This window comes from Phalacrocorax aristotelis, chromosome 1 (genome assembly GCF_949628215.1).
Source record: "Phalacrocorax aristotelis chromosome 1, bGulAri2.1, whole genome shotgun sequence".
Classification (NCBI taxonomy): Eukaryota; Metazoa; Chordata; class Aves; order Suliformes; family Phalacrocoracidae; genus Phalacrocorax; species Phalacrocorax aristotelis.
In genome coordinates this window covers 205,037,834-205,053,118 of record NC_134276.1, presented here as the reverse complement: position 1 = coordinate 205,053,118, position 15,285 = coordinate 205,037,834, and the positions used below count along the sequence as shown (strand labels likewise).

At 36.2% G+C, this 15,285-nt stretch overlaps 1 protein-coding gene across 1 annotated transcript in view; it reads right to left on the bottom strand.

The window, feature by feature from the left end:
- The window catches only part of FBXL13 (F-box and leucine rich repeat protein 13), a 93,204-nt gene that overhangs the window by 73,361 nt on the left and 4,558 nt on the right, over nucleotides 1-15,285 (bottom strand). Inside the window, 6 exon segments of the mRNA XM_075092549.1 lie at nucleotides 2,138-2,233; nucleotides 3,540-3,649; nucleotides 6,226-6,380; nucleotides 9,073-9,140; nucleotides 10,531-10,624; nucleotides 13,252-13,355. Coding sequence (XP_074948650.1) covers nucleotides 2,138-2,233; nucleotides 3,540-3,649; nucleotides 6,226-6,380; nucleotides 9,073-9,140; nucleotides 10,531-10,624; nucleotides 13,252-13,355 — 627 coding nt within the window.

Below are 15,285 nucleotides of genomic sequence, written 5' to 3'. Positions count from 1 at the left end.
ACAGTTTGAGCTCATGGTTTGGATGTCCAAAAAACAAGGCTAATGGATTAAGATAAATAAACAGATTTGTCCCAAGCTACAAAAAAGGAATTATACTGTCAATATTTTTGTTATAGAACTACCAGAAAGATTGTGCTATTTCAGGGTTTTTAATGAAGAAAAGATGCTAGTACAGACATCATGATTCCTGAAAACTTGAATTATTATTTATTTATAGGTACAACAAGTTAGAGCAGGGCAGTGACTGTGCCCCTGTACTCAGCACTGGTGAGGCTGCACCTTGAATACAGTGTTCAGTTTTGGGTCCCTCACTACAAGAAGGACATTGAGGTGCTGCAGCGTGTCCAGAGGAGGGCAATGAAGCTGGTGAAGGGTCTGGAGAGCAGGTCTGATGAGGAGAGGTTGAGAGAACTGAGGTTGTTTAGTGTGGAGAAGAGGAGGCTGAGGGGAGACCTTATCACTCTCTACAACTTCCTGAAAGGACATTGTAGCAATGTGGGTTCGGTCTCTTCTCCCAAGTTACTAGCGATAGAACAAGAGGAAACGGCTTCAAGCTGCATCAGGGGAGGTTTACATTAGATATTAGGAAAAATTTCTTCACTGATACTCACTTTACTCATACAGTAAATTAATATCTCTCTCTGTTTTAGTGGTGTTTACACTTGTATGGGAAGAACATTTTCTTTTGAGTGCACTTTTGAAGAAGAGGTTCATACCAGAGATTCTTCCTTGACTTGTATCAATGACTTAGTAATCAGAGGTATGAGTATTGTGACTCCCAAATCCTTTAGGAGAGATACTACTGCTGCTGCAAGGGGCCCATATCTGAATCATTTGATGGCAGAAGTTCTCTGGTTACTGCATGAGCCAGTATTAAGAAAACAGCACGGACTAAACTCCACTGATGGACCTAGGTCAAAATAAACCAGTCTCACATCCATGAAGACTGTTTGCACCATCAGTGGAATCCCTATAGATAACATCAAGAAGAATTAAAGCATGCTGTATTTTTAGTGAGTAAGGTCTGTAAACTATGTACGTGATTTAGCGTACACATTCAAGTTTCCTGTGATGTCAGTGGTATTATGCACATGCTTAAAATTAAGTATCTGCATTTGGGTTTTAGACTTCATTGGACCAAAGCTGAATTTTGTGTTTACTATAGTCCATATATTTAAAAAAAAAACACACCATGTTTTTCTGAAATACCACTTTAACGTTGCAATGGTGAAATTAATGGAAAAACATAATAGGACAAATTAAAGCTTAAAAATAAGAAGATAAATGAAAAAAAATTTAGCAGTAGTTCCAATGTATCCCTCAATGGCAATTATTTTCAGTAACCAACCTATGATTTAGTTAAACTGGCCTCTACAACTGCAGGCCTCACAACCAGTAGTTTAAAAAAATCTGTTCTTTTTCTAAAATACTGCCTCAGACAAATCTTCCTGCTTCTGGGTACAACTACCTTCTCTTCTAGAAGTTAGCATATTAACAAGCATACACTCTCTAGAGTTATATTTTGTAAGGATACAAAAATACCAGAACAAAGCAACCTTTTAAACAAGCAAATAAATTTAAACAAATGGAATAAAAATGTTTGGAAAGAAACCTCTCCCTTCCCACTGTGCCCTTGCTGTATATTCCTCTCCTCCTCTCCTCTTGCTTTCTGGCCTAGCAGTTTCTTCTGTCTTAAGGAGCTGCATAATGACCAAACAGTCGTCTCTATATTTTTAAGAAAATTAAACTGCTACCTATCACGTTTGGGACTTGGCTTATGAGCTTCTATTCACTGCAAGCAAACCCCTTCACTTCTTTCAGGAGTTCCACTCTTTACTTATCCTACGTATTTCCTAATTTCTTGTTCTCCGTTTTTGAGCCTCCCTCTTTCTCCCTCAGTCTCAGCTCGGAGAAGCTTCTGGATGTCAGGTTAGGGCATGCAGAATATGACCAGGTGCCACTGAAGGAAGGAATAGCATTACCATCCTTCAAAGGATTCCACCTGCCTCATAGTGAATAATGCCATCAGGAACCGTCCTTTCCATCACACCAACATGTCCTTTTCAACAAAACATGATATATACCATTTATGAAATATACATATTAAAAATTAGGAAGAATGCCAACTATCACAAACCTGTAACAAAGCCTCTTCTCGTAAATGGGATGTCTTATGTCTGACAGTAAGATCATTTGATTCACAAAAGCCTTTCTCACTTTCCTTTGCCAAACTCTGAAAAAAGATGGTTCAAGAGAAGTACAATTTTATCTTAACTGCAGGTTTGAAGTTTCAAATACATTAAATATTCAAAAAATTAAATAAAATTTGCTAAACTTAACTAGGTATTTTCAAATCCCCATGTAGTTACACATCTATGAACATTTGTCACTGCTATTACTGAGAATAGTCTTAGTTTTAGGGTGCGTCTCATGATTTGCATAGTAACAATACAACATAGAAGCATAGGAGACCATCTGCATTTCCAAACTAAAACACTGTGTACACTAGTTTGTGCACTCAACATGACAGAAACATACTGTAGCAATGCAAGTTCTTCCAGCCTGTTAAGTTTATTACATATTATAATCATTGACGGTTTAATTCTGCATTTTAAAATCAATCAATGTCATCTCAGATGCCTTGGATTATCCAAGATATCAACAAAAGACTGGCAGATACAACATGGGACTGGCAGATGATTCTTGCACTTCTTGAGCTTTAAACTGGAGGCCTGTCTTGTCTAGCCTTGCCTGAGATATCCCAAGGCATTCTGACTTACACCAGAAACCTATATTTAGGTGACTTAGTTGCACCCAAAATGCACTACAAAAGAGTACACATTACAGAAGTACGCAATCAAAAAATTATTCAGTTTTACGCTTTGCTATATGTATTCTAATCTAATTATGGAAGTCAAACCAATCCTTGCAACTGCTATTAAGAATGGGAAGAATTTAAGAATATGAGCATCCCACCAAGCTATGGCATTCTCTTCCTTGGCAGGAGAAACTTTCCCAGAAATGAGAAGTGCCCTGTTTTTCACAGTGAGACCAGACAGGGCTGCTGGCAGTGGGGGTTATGGGGCTGTCCATGTGTTACCTACTCTCAGGTGATAACAGTTTTGGTTATCCCACACTTTTGGGGAGGAGAGGAGGTTGCTGAGGCTTCTCCTCACTCTGCAGGAATCTACACCTCTTGGGTTCTGGTGGTAGGGATCAGGGGCACCATCTTTAGATTATCATCTCAGCTAGTAATACTACCCCTAAGACATCGGCCACCTGATCCAAGCCAGCTAGATCACTGATAATACGCAATAACACTCAACCCCTTTTGCTGCTTAAGAAAGGACCAAACTTTTACTTGTAGAATATAGAGACAATGATCTGCTTCCCCTAACACCATAAGTACTAAATAGCAGTATTAGTAGTAGTATGCTAAAATACTCCTTTTAATATTGATAGAGCTGTTTTTCCATAACAGTTGGAATTAATGGAGTTAATCATGGAGCTTACTATATTTAAAGTATTATACTGCATACCTCAAAATATGCTTTGGTTTTCAAAGAACTGAGGGCCTCTGCATGCCAAGCTTTCATAACGGCATTTAAATATATTTTGTTAAAGATCTGTTGCAGTCTCTTCGCTGCCACTGAAAATAAACAGCATTTTAACCAATTTGAAGACCACAAGTAAGAACAAGTGTCTCATTTAAATGCTTTAGATGAATGACTGTCTATCAAATTACACTTCTATAAAATAGCTATTCAATACAGCTTCTCTGAGGAAATAAATAACAACTTTGTACAATAGATATAATTAAGACCATTGCAACAGGATTTCAAGTTAGCAGGCAAGGCATAAACATGACATATTTCCAATTTATCAGTTGCACATAAGATATTACTGATCTACAGTTTGATCTACTAAATTACCCATAATTTCACAGAGCTTGGAGCTGCAAGATGTATACAGACCTCAGTGAAATAAAATACAATAACAAAACTTGAACAATGTTTCAGGTGGCATAGAAGTCAGAAGTCATAAGAATAAATTCAGTAAAGTCAAGTGCTGAGTGTTACACCAGTGTTAAGTGTAGAAAGAACAGTAAAGCCACTTATGAAAGATCATGTTTGTTATGAATTAACATAAACATTAAAAAAAATTACTTTTAACAAATGTTTGAAGGAATTTAATTCTCTTTAGTGCAGCACAGAAAAAGCATGGGGAATACCATAACTGTCCTTCTACAAGTAAAAGGTGTTACAAATGCAATCAAAATAAAACACTCTTCACAGCCACTGAAATAAAAACAGGAGGAAATAAATGCAAATTTCTATAAAAACTTAAGTTACCATTCAAATTTTTTTGTCCGTTAACTTTGTAAAAAAACTGCAATAAGCTACAAAGGGGGCTGAAAGACTTCTTGTGACTTTCAAAAACATACAGCTGTTTAAGTAGCTTAGCCCTATATAATCCTACCTCATAGACAAGGATTAAGCTTGATTAGTGTGACATGCAGTCTTCATTATCAAAAGGATTAAAATGTAAATTTTGATATATTAAATGCATGCTATAGAATCACTTATCTACTGTTTTTTTAACTATAAGGTGTCTTGAAATTAAACTGAAATAAATTATCATAAAGGTACATTTAAGATTCATTCTTGTTTGTGAAAAAAAATCCATGTGTCTCAAATCTGGCAAGAGATGCAATATTGCCAGTATACACCTAAGTTTGTTTTCTGTTACCTGAGTCATGCTCAAACACTATGTGTTCTAGGAAACATATTGTGTGATATTACTTAATTATACACTTATAATAAGTGTACACTTCACACTTTAATTACAAACTTTAACAACTTTGTAGTCTCTAAAACCAGTCAGGTACAGAAACTAGAAATATTTGCAAAGCTAATGCCTACAAAATAATGCCACATTTTCATTGCCCAAAAGACACAGGGAGGAAGGCAAAAACTCGCAGGATTGCAAGAAAAGTCTAAACTGCATCTACATTAATTTGCTCTGACTTTCATCAATCAGGATCTAACAGCCCACTGTCCTGCCCCTTTAATTCTTTTTTGCAACGCTCTGTTCTTGAAGTTTTTCCACAGATCGTTCCTTCATGGGTTTGTTCATAGTACAATTCTATGATAAGCAGATCCCCAAAGTCATCATATTTTATTTAAGAAAAAAAAGCCTTTTTTTCTTTTTTTTTAACTCTCAATCATTCCAGCAACATTATATACAGTGCAATCCCACAAACAGTTACACTGGTACTAACAAGAGTCAAGAAACAGAGTCACACAGCCAAGAATGACTGAATGGCGCTTCTCCATATGCCAGCTTTGTCATGGAAGGAAATACATTGTGTAACTGTGCCTTCCAGGTGTCTCCTCCTCTGCTTCTCTGAATTTAAGATTAACAAAAGTTGTCTTGGCTGAAAGTAAAATTTAGAAGAGAATATAACAGTAAGTAATAAAAAAGAACGGGAAGTCTCTGAAAACTGCCTAGGGGAGTGAGACAACAGCTTGGGCGTCTAGCTCTGTAAGAGCAATGTCTGAGTCATACATAACCTCCTGAGCTCAAACTCAAAGCTATAGGTAATGCTTTTGGCCCATTCTTTACTTTTATGAAACTTCTGTCTGGGTAGACTCAGGTTAACAAAGTCTATGTTCACAGCTGCTGCTGTATGGAGACATTTAAAAAAACCTACACCCACAGGAACACAGAGTCTCAGACATAATGAACAAAGTATTTATTTTTTCTGTCTTCTGACTTTTTGAATTTTATTTTGATCTTCACTCCTTCCTCACCTCTCACCATGCATTCCCTCTAACGGAAGCCAAGACTCCAACTCTGTGATCCCTCCTGTTTATCCCTATCACTTTACTCTTCATCTCCCAGAAAAGCATCCCAACTCACTCTACCGTGTACTTCTGACATACACTCCATTTCCCTAACACCTCCCAGGCCTGCTTTGCATCAGCATCACTGCACAGTCTTTAGAGAAGATTACCAGCACCATCTGTCCTAGCAAAGAATATAGGGAACTGCCTCTCACAGTATTCATGGTACCAGGTTGCCACGGGTCAACCAATGAATGGCATCCTGCAAAAAAGATAGCTAGATAAACTGTTGGAGCAAGCATATTTAATTTATACAGCATAATTTTCTTTTATATAACATGTATTTTTTGTCTTATGCAAAGCAGCTATATAGACTTACATGTAATTTTTTCCTTGTGAATCTGCACCCACATGCTCCACTTCTGTATAATTACTCTTAATATTTGGATATTATAATGGATGACTGCTAGATCCATCTTCTGCTTTGCCTTTTTTCTCTTGTCCTTTCTCAGCAGATTATATTTTATCCATCCTCTGAATTTTAAAATAGAATGAGTAATTTAATATGGTTCCCAACCTGAGTGAAGTAAAAACTATAAAACTCTGCAATTTACTGTAAAATAGAAAGCAGTCAAGCTCAACAATATAAATTTCTGAATAGAACTGATGTTCATTACTTGTCATTTAAATAATATATGCATTGATAAAATTTTCAGTAGTAATTCATTCACTCATTTTAACAAAATTTCTACTTGTTCTTACTATTCTACAGTATTGAGCAATAAAAACTTGCTCTATTCCATCATCATATATGCCTGCTGCTGTCAGCTATACTTCAGTGTACAGATCTGTATTTATGGAAAAACATTTGAGTGTTTATACAAAATAACTTAGAAGTGCTAGATGCATGCATTTACCTAAGCGCTATTTAAAATTTCTTGGCAATACAAATAAAATTAATATAATAGAATACAAATTCAATTTATATCTTAACAATTTTACCCTTTAAAAATACTATTTCTCTTCTAAGCTAAGTAATAAGAAATAATTAGGTTCAGAACAAAAAATGTATTTCAAATTAATCATATGTTGCTGATATATCAAAATATACTATCTCTCTGATTCTGATTTGCTGGAAAGACTACTGAATAAATTAGACTTTATATTACTATTTTAATTTACTAAAATCTCTCATTTCAAATAATAAACAAAAAAAAAGAATTTCATTTCATATAGTTGGGAGCAATTATAAATGGAACATTCTAGTGTTCCAGTCCAACTTCTGTGAAAATTAAACAAAACTGTTAGTTCAGACAATTTTCAAAATGCTGTTGTAAAGGACAAAGGAATAATCTTCCATGTCTCTGGTGTATAAGACAAAAAGAAAAAAAATGGGTTTCTCTTGCAGCAAGCAAGACTTAGGTATTAGGAAAATATTTCTAGTAGAAAGAATTATGAAGCATTAGAATAAACTGCCTGCAGAGACTGTCATGTCTCCAACACCTGCGATTTTAAGATGAATAAAAACAGCCTAGACAAATATTCACCCCAGCTAACCACAGTATAGCTTGGAAATCATAGAATCATGGTGGGGGTTGGAAGCGACCTTTAGAAGCCACCTAGTCCAACCCCCCTGCACTGAGCAGGGACATCTTCAACTAGATCAGGTTGCTCAGAGCCCCGTCCAACCTGACCTTAAATGTTTCCAGGGATGGGGCACCTACCACCTCTCTGGGCAACCTGTCCCAGTGTTTCACCACCCTCATTGTAAAAAATGTCTTCCTTATATCCAGTCTAAATCTACCCTCCTTTAGTTTAAAACCATTAATCCTTGTCCTGTCACAACAGGCCTTCCCAAAGAGGCTGCCCCATCTTTCCTATAGTCCCCCTTCAAGTACTGGAAGGCCACAATAAGGTCTCCCTGCAGCCTTCTCTTCTCCAGGCTGGACAACCCCAACTCTCTCAGCCTGTCCTCGTAGGAGAGGTGCTCCAGCCCTTGGATCATTTTTGTGGCCTCCTCTGGACCCGCTCCAATACGTCCATGTCTTTTCTGAGTTGAGGACCCCAGAGCTGGACACAGCACTGCAGGTGGGGTCTCACCACAGCGGAGCAGAGGGGCAGAATAACCTCCCTCGACCTACTTCTTGTGATGCAGCCCAGGATACAGTTGACCTTCTGGGCTGCAAGCACACATTGCTGACTCATGTCCAGGTTTTTGTTCACCAGTACCCCCAAGTCCTTCTCTGCAGGGCTGCTCTCATTCCCTTCATCCCACAGCCTGTATTGGTATCGGGTGCAGGACCTTGCACTTGGCCTTGTTGAACCTCATGAGGTTCTCACAGGCTTGTCTCTCCAGCTTGTCCAGGTCTCTCTGGATGACATCCCGTCCTTCTGGTGTGTCAACTGCACCGCTCAGCTTGGTGTCATCTGCAGACTTGCTGAGGGTGCACTCGATCCCGCTGTCTGTGTCATTGATGAAGATACTAAATAGTACCAGTTCCAGTACAGACCCCTGAGGGACACCACTCATCACTGGTCTCCATCTGGACATTGAGCCATTGACCACTACCATCTTCACCTACCTACCAATCCTGTGATTCTTAGTAAGGATTTACACCAGTGTTCCTAACAGAGTTGTACCTCCTACGTAATTAGCATTGTATGCTTTTCATAACAAAATAGCCCAAACTTATCTACTCTAAATGGAGGATCATTACATTTTGGGACACATGCTTATAACAAAGAAATCAGTGAACATGTTTGTTCATTGTGATTATCATATTTTAAAACATATATACATATTATCCCCATTTTTAAAAGGAGAAGTTGGATTACGTAAAGTATGTTACCTAATCCCAAGCATAAAGGAAACCAAAGAAAGCGCAGAGGAGAACCCAGATCTTTTACTTTCAGACCCAAGTGCAAATTATCCTTTTTTTCCTGTGTATACTAACATATTCCTGGCAAACAGAGCTCATTAAAGTACAGAAATGTCAAAGGACTTTGTTCAAGTCTGGAACAGGGAGAAACTCAGAACTGACTAGTTTTAACATAGAATAACATCACTGAAGAAAAATAAAGCCAAATGTAAGTTTCTAACCTTTCTTCACATTGTTCTATTAAAATGAAAACTCCTTCCTCCCTCAAAGGAACTACATAAATATTGGTTTGGTAAAAGATTTTCCCTAAGATATTCCTGAGGCATATATAAAATGCATATACTTACCCAAAATACAGCTTCATTAAGTTTCTGCTGTAAAAGTCCCATGCTTTGGTACATAATTCTTCAGTCACCTAAACAAATTATTTATGACATTAGTACACAAAACAGGTCTGTATTATGAATATTTAAAAATCAGACAAAAATATTAAATTTTTTCTTTTCCATGTGCATTGCTGCAAATTAAAGTATCTATTTTAAAGAGACATATCTTCAAGTGTAATTTTCTGTGTATAGTGAGAAGTACTTTACTACCAAATTAAACCTCTGTTTTACACACAGAAGTTAAAGGGAAACCTAAATTAGCATATGAAACAGAACAAATATGCATGCTTGAGGTAAAGCTCAATAACTGAAATGCAGTTTTTACCCCTCATATCTGCTCTTTTATTGATCAGCTGTATCCAGCAATTAAGCATACTAAACAAATACTTTAGTTACTCTTTGCAAAAATCTTTTCATGACCCATTACTATGTAAACCATTCATCACACACTTCTAATTCATAGGTATTTTAATAAACCTCTTTGAACTTGTACTAAATCAAAATTGTGTAGGACTACAGGCTAAGAATGTCCCTGTAAAAGAAAATATGGTCCTTTGAATGTGCAAAGAGCAATTGGGCCTTAGAAAATACTATTTTTATATCTCATTTATTGTTCTTACTCCTAAGAAAATCTATGAGAGGATTTGATGGCAACATATTTGTATATTTATACATATACTGTATAAATCAACCATTCCACTTTCAGACTGATTAATATAATATTTGAGTGGTTGGTAAAAGAGGAAACAGCCAAAATGAAATTGCATTAAACACTCAGTACAATGTACTGAGAGAAGACAAAATTGAGCACAGTTATACAGAGGTGACTAAGAAAAAAATCTGGTCACATGGCATGCCAGCTTCCTGACAAAATTGCTCAGACTGCTTCCTCACATGGTCAAACAGCAACTTTCTCCTTCTCTGAATGGTTTAAATAACAGTTTTTCTTCTCTAAGGTGACTTTTTTTGATCAGTAAAACCAAAATGTTTACCTCCTTATTGTTTTAAGCACATTAATACTGCATTCAACTGCAACTATTATTAGCATTGATAGCACTTTGAAAATTTATCGGTTTAAGTGTAATTTTAGGAATCAGCCTAAGTAAAACTAAATAATGCATAGAAAAATATGTTATTGAAACTGATTCATATTCATGTGGAACTCTATTTAAAATTATGACCAAATATGAATCAGGAACTACTTGTTCCCTACCATACACCTCAGTGTTATGATCACCTCTGATGACGTTAGTTTTTGGATGCAAATCAGTATCAACAGAAAGAATTGCAAAGTATCATATTCCTCACATTAGCTATAGAAGAGTAACATGACAAAACTTTAAAAAGAGAATATGAGTATTCTGTATTAGAAGATTTGTTCACAGCATATAGTTAATGCAAATGTTCAATGATTTTTACCAGTTGTTCACCATCTAGTCCGAAAAGAGTGTTCAGGTAAGTTTCTGAAATCTTCTTTAATTTTGGGTGTAAAGACAGATCAATACACATAGACCTTTAAAAGAGAAGTAAATTATATTAACCATATTAGCATCCCCAAAAGAAAATGCATCTTTTCTCTGTACCAAATAGATTATAGTTACATGTTATGGTATTATAATGTTTTTATTAAAAGATTACGACCTATATCACTTTCATTACAAATACCTACAGCAGCCATTTTTTAAATGTGTTTGCAAAATATGAAAACAGATTATCATGTTTTATTGTGACTCTTAGAGCTATGTTGAAATACTGTGTACATCTATGTTTGATACATTCCATGTAGTATCTGTCTCGGACATTTCCTATCAGATTATACTATTTTGTTTCTCATCTTAATATTGACTGAACAGCCATTTAAAATTTTCAGTAGATGGAGCAATGTTTGCTGCTGTTGCAGATAGGCCATGCCATGTTGAGGTAGGTATGCTGTTTTGTTTTCATTACAAAAAAAAAAAAAAACAGACACACTACAAGAGCCAAATAAATCAGAAAAGACTATGCTGCATTATGCTTCCATGAAAAATATGGAAATAAAAAGTATCTAAGAGAGCCAAAATCGAAAGAGAAATCAAGTCAGTTTCAACTTCTAGGAAAGACATAATAAATAATGTAAAATAATAAAATCTCATCATTATGGTTCAGGCTGTTTGTGTACCCCATGATATGAGGAACTGTGTTATCCCATGGAGAACCCCAGGGAAAGGACACCATAAAGGCACAAATCTGCATCACCCACTGTAATGACCCTACGTGCTACCACAATGTACCTACGTCAGTCTATGAGTGCATCCAGAGTGTCTGGGGGCCCAGACACCTCCGGAGGTCTCTGCTTGAGCGGGTCCAAAGATTAAGGATTTATTATGCACCTCCTACTTCAGTCAGAAGTGACAATTGTACAGAATATGAAAGGAGGTAAGTACCTCCCTGGCTAGTCCTTTGAAATGACAGCTTCTTCACATTGCAAAAGATGCCTATTTTCCTGGCATTAACCACAACTTTGTCCATTATATTCTCTTCCCTCTTTTTTCCAACTCTCATTCTCTAGGTTTTTCTAGCTCCTGTCTAAATAGATCAGTAGCGTCTTTTGAGGTCAGTTCTAATCCTGTGATGAACACGGCAATTTTCTGACAACAATGAGGCATTATACAGAGCTCAGTATCTCAGCTGAACAGTCTCTTACTAAAAAGTTGTACCAGTGACAGCACACCTACTTAACCTGAACTCTAAAAAATAATATTGTATAGACTTTAATCGTAACACACAATTTAATTCATATTGAATTAACACTTTCCACCTCCTTCCTGTATGAAGTTCTTTCACTCCCCAGTAGAGTTTTTGCTTCCAGACATCCTTATTGTTATGAAGTTTTGTTGTTCTTTTTTCTTACCTTCTTATTCCCTTACACTATGATCTCAGCAGAAGTTCTTCTCAATATTTAAAGTTTTCTTGCAGCTTAATCCTGATGATATCCTAAGACATCAGGCTTGATTATTGCACACCTGTGACAGCTACAAATGAAACTACATTCTTGGATTGTCCAGCGAGTAAAAAAAAGAGGGTACTCCATCTTCTTAGGGATTCATGTCAATGCAAATACCATTACAGCTTGTTGCTCTTCTCCCTGCCCCAGCTGAAGTTTTCTTCCTGATATTCAAAACCTTCAGTGGACCAGACTTTATAAACCTCAAAGATGGCGTATTTACAAAACCCAGCTTTTCTGAAACATACCTGAACCATGAAATCACTTAATTATATGTGCAAGTTAAAGCAGGAGAGGAAGTAACTTTTACAGGAGCTGCACCAACAGTAATGAAAATGCTTTAGAATAAGGCAAGAACATATGATCTCACAATATTCAAGACCAGGGCAAAACCCTGCATCTTGTTTCCTGCACAATAAGCTAAGAATACACATACACACTTTCTCTCTTTTGTCAGGTACCGACTAACTATAAATTAATCAAGGGCTTTTTTTTCTAACAGTGGGTAAAAAGCACTAACAAGAGAAAGCACTTGCTGTGAAACTTATTTTTAAAAATTCAGATGGCACTTTTAGCCTATAGAAGTTGCACATATATTAAAGACCAAAGCCTGCTCCCATTTAAGTCAATCACAGTATTCTCTAAGATCCCAGTGGAAACAGAACTAAATCCTAAGTCTTTTTTATCTCACGTTGTGATGACTTCAAAGGGTGAAAGAACACACAGAGAAGATTAAAAATGAGAAAAACTACAATTAATGATTCAGTCATTGAAGGACGCATCCTTGGTTCACATAGGTAAATGTACCATGGACAGCAATGACATTATAATGAGTAACACTACCTCAGTTTTGATTGCCACAAAAGTAAGGGTTTAATATATTAATTTAACAAAGAGGTTCATTCAGCAAAGGTTATATTCATCAGATATTCTGTAGGCAAAAAAACTCCATAGATATCAAAAGAAAAATATTTTCTGTGTTTTTACAAGATATTGTCTTACTGTAGTTGCAATATATGCCATTGATATTTGCAAAAAAGCAATATTAACATTTAACTTGCAGTCTACACAGTAGATGCTGTGCTGTTAGCATGTTTCAAAAGTTCAAGTTCAGTATTAAAAACCACATAGCACACACACAAACATTTAAAATGTACCATAAGACAGCATCTAATCCCTTTTCCATTATTTCTCTGAGCTTTTCTTCTAAAAATGTAAGTGGATCTTCTGGATGAATAACAATTATACCACAAAGCAGCACCTGCAAAAAGAAACTGCAAATTAATGCCTTTGTGTTAAAACAAAGTAGTATCTAGATATAAAACTGTTAAAATAAACAAAAATTTACCAGAATCTTTTAAACTACTGTAAAATAGAGGCATTTCTTTTTATCACTTACCTTCCCTTTCATTCAATTTTTAAAGATAATATTGTATGTATCAGTGTATTTCAATTGCTAGACTTCAAAGCACTGGGTTTAGGATAGTAATAAAATGTGTGGTATTTCTTTAACAATTCTGATGAAGAATTTAATTGCTTTTAATGTGCATTAAAGAAAGAATATAGAGAAGACTGGATAATCTTGTTTACTTAATGAAAACCAGAATTTAAAACAAGATTAATCCTGTGTAGTAAAGAGTGTGTTGAATGGGAAGCATGGCCAGTACTGAAAACAAAATGCAGTTTAAAAAAATATCTGCTTTTCAGGATTGTGTTATCACATTACTTTGTAATCACACTACTTTGCTATCACACTTTACCACACTACTTTGTTATCATGACTATCTTATAATAATAATGCACAATAACTAATGAACCATTTTTCTTATTTGTCCTTTAGCCGTCTTCACCTAGAGGACATAGATCATTTATTTTTGGATTGTGAGCTCACATACAGCAAGAATGTCCAAAGTATGTTGTAAAAGTATATAGGCAAATTGCGGTTATTTAAGTGAATATTTATTGGAAACTATAAACTAGAAGTTTTTGTGCCTCGTAAAAATTTCAAAAGATGACTGTGTATCTTTAACTAGATGTTAATCTATATTAATGCAAAAGATGCTGTCCTGGGACACGCTCTCTTGCTTATATTTCTGTCTGTTATAAAGAAACTAGTTTTTATTAGTCATCACAAAAACAACATCTGAGTTTTTAGATTTTCTTCCAACCCTGACACTTAGAGACCTGTTTTTCTTTGCCTCTGCCCACTTTTCACTACCACCACTCTCCACAGTGCAGCTGGATGTCTGAATTTTGCCATTCAGAGTCTGCTGTGGCTTCTGTAAGCTCATCACCAGAATTCTGAGTATGCAATCTCACCATCCACTTATGTTTAATTTTCCCAGACTATGGCCTTTCACCTATGCACTCTGTGGGTAGAAATACTTTCTTCATTTTCTAACATCCATATTGATTCTGACTTGCTATTACTGTAATATCACCGATCTATATAGATATAGAACTAAATTTTAAAACAAGGAAATATCTGAAGCAACTGCTACATGTTTGATGGATCGAGACAATACAAGAATATAATGGTTTACTCACTGTACAAACTCAAATGATGCAATAGTACTTTTTTTTTCAAGACATGGCCTCTTGCAATTATTAAATTAATGTGGAGCCTGTACTTGAATCCTTTTCAGGAAGCATGGTGGGAGGACAAGGGAAAAGAGGAAGGTTCTGAATCAAAGCCATGATATGGATACAGAGCAAAGCCACACGCAACACAGAGGCAAGAAAAGGCATGCTGTGAAGTGGGCCCTCAGTCTGCAGAGGCAGAGAACAAGGCAGGCGGGTACAGGGAGCAGCCTGGGAACTTCTGCACGCTAGAGAGGCCTTCCACATGCTAATCAGTATGCTATGTAGAAACAGAATCAGGCAATAATGTAAATTGGAAGGGATGTCTGAAGGTTGTTGAACAGAAGTTGTGGGTGCCCTGTCATTGGAAGTGTTCAAAGTCAGGCTGGACAGGACTTTGAGTAACGTGATCTAGTGAAAGATGTCCCTGGCCATGGCAGGGGGGCTGGACTAGACAAACTTTGATGGTTCCTTCCAACCCAAACCATTCTATGATTCCATGATTCTTTGATTCTAAGTTAAGATCAATATGAAAATGCAAAGAAAAATATTTCCTTATGCACAGACACAACAAAAGGCAACTGTCTTCAGTTCAGACTTTTTGAGTATTT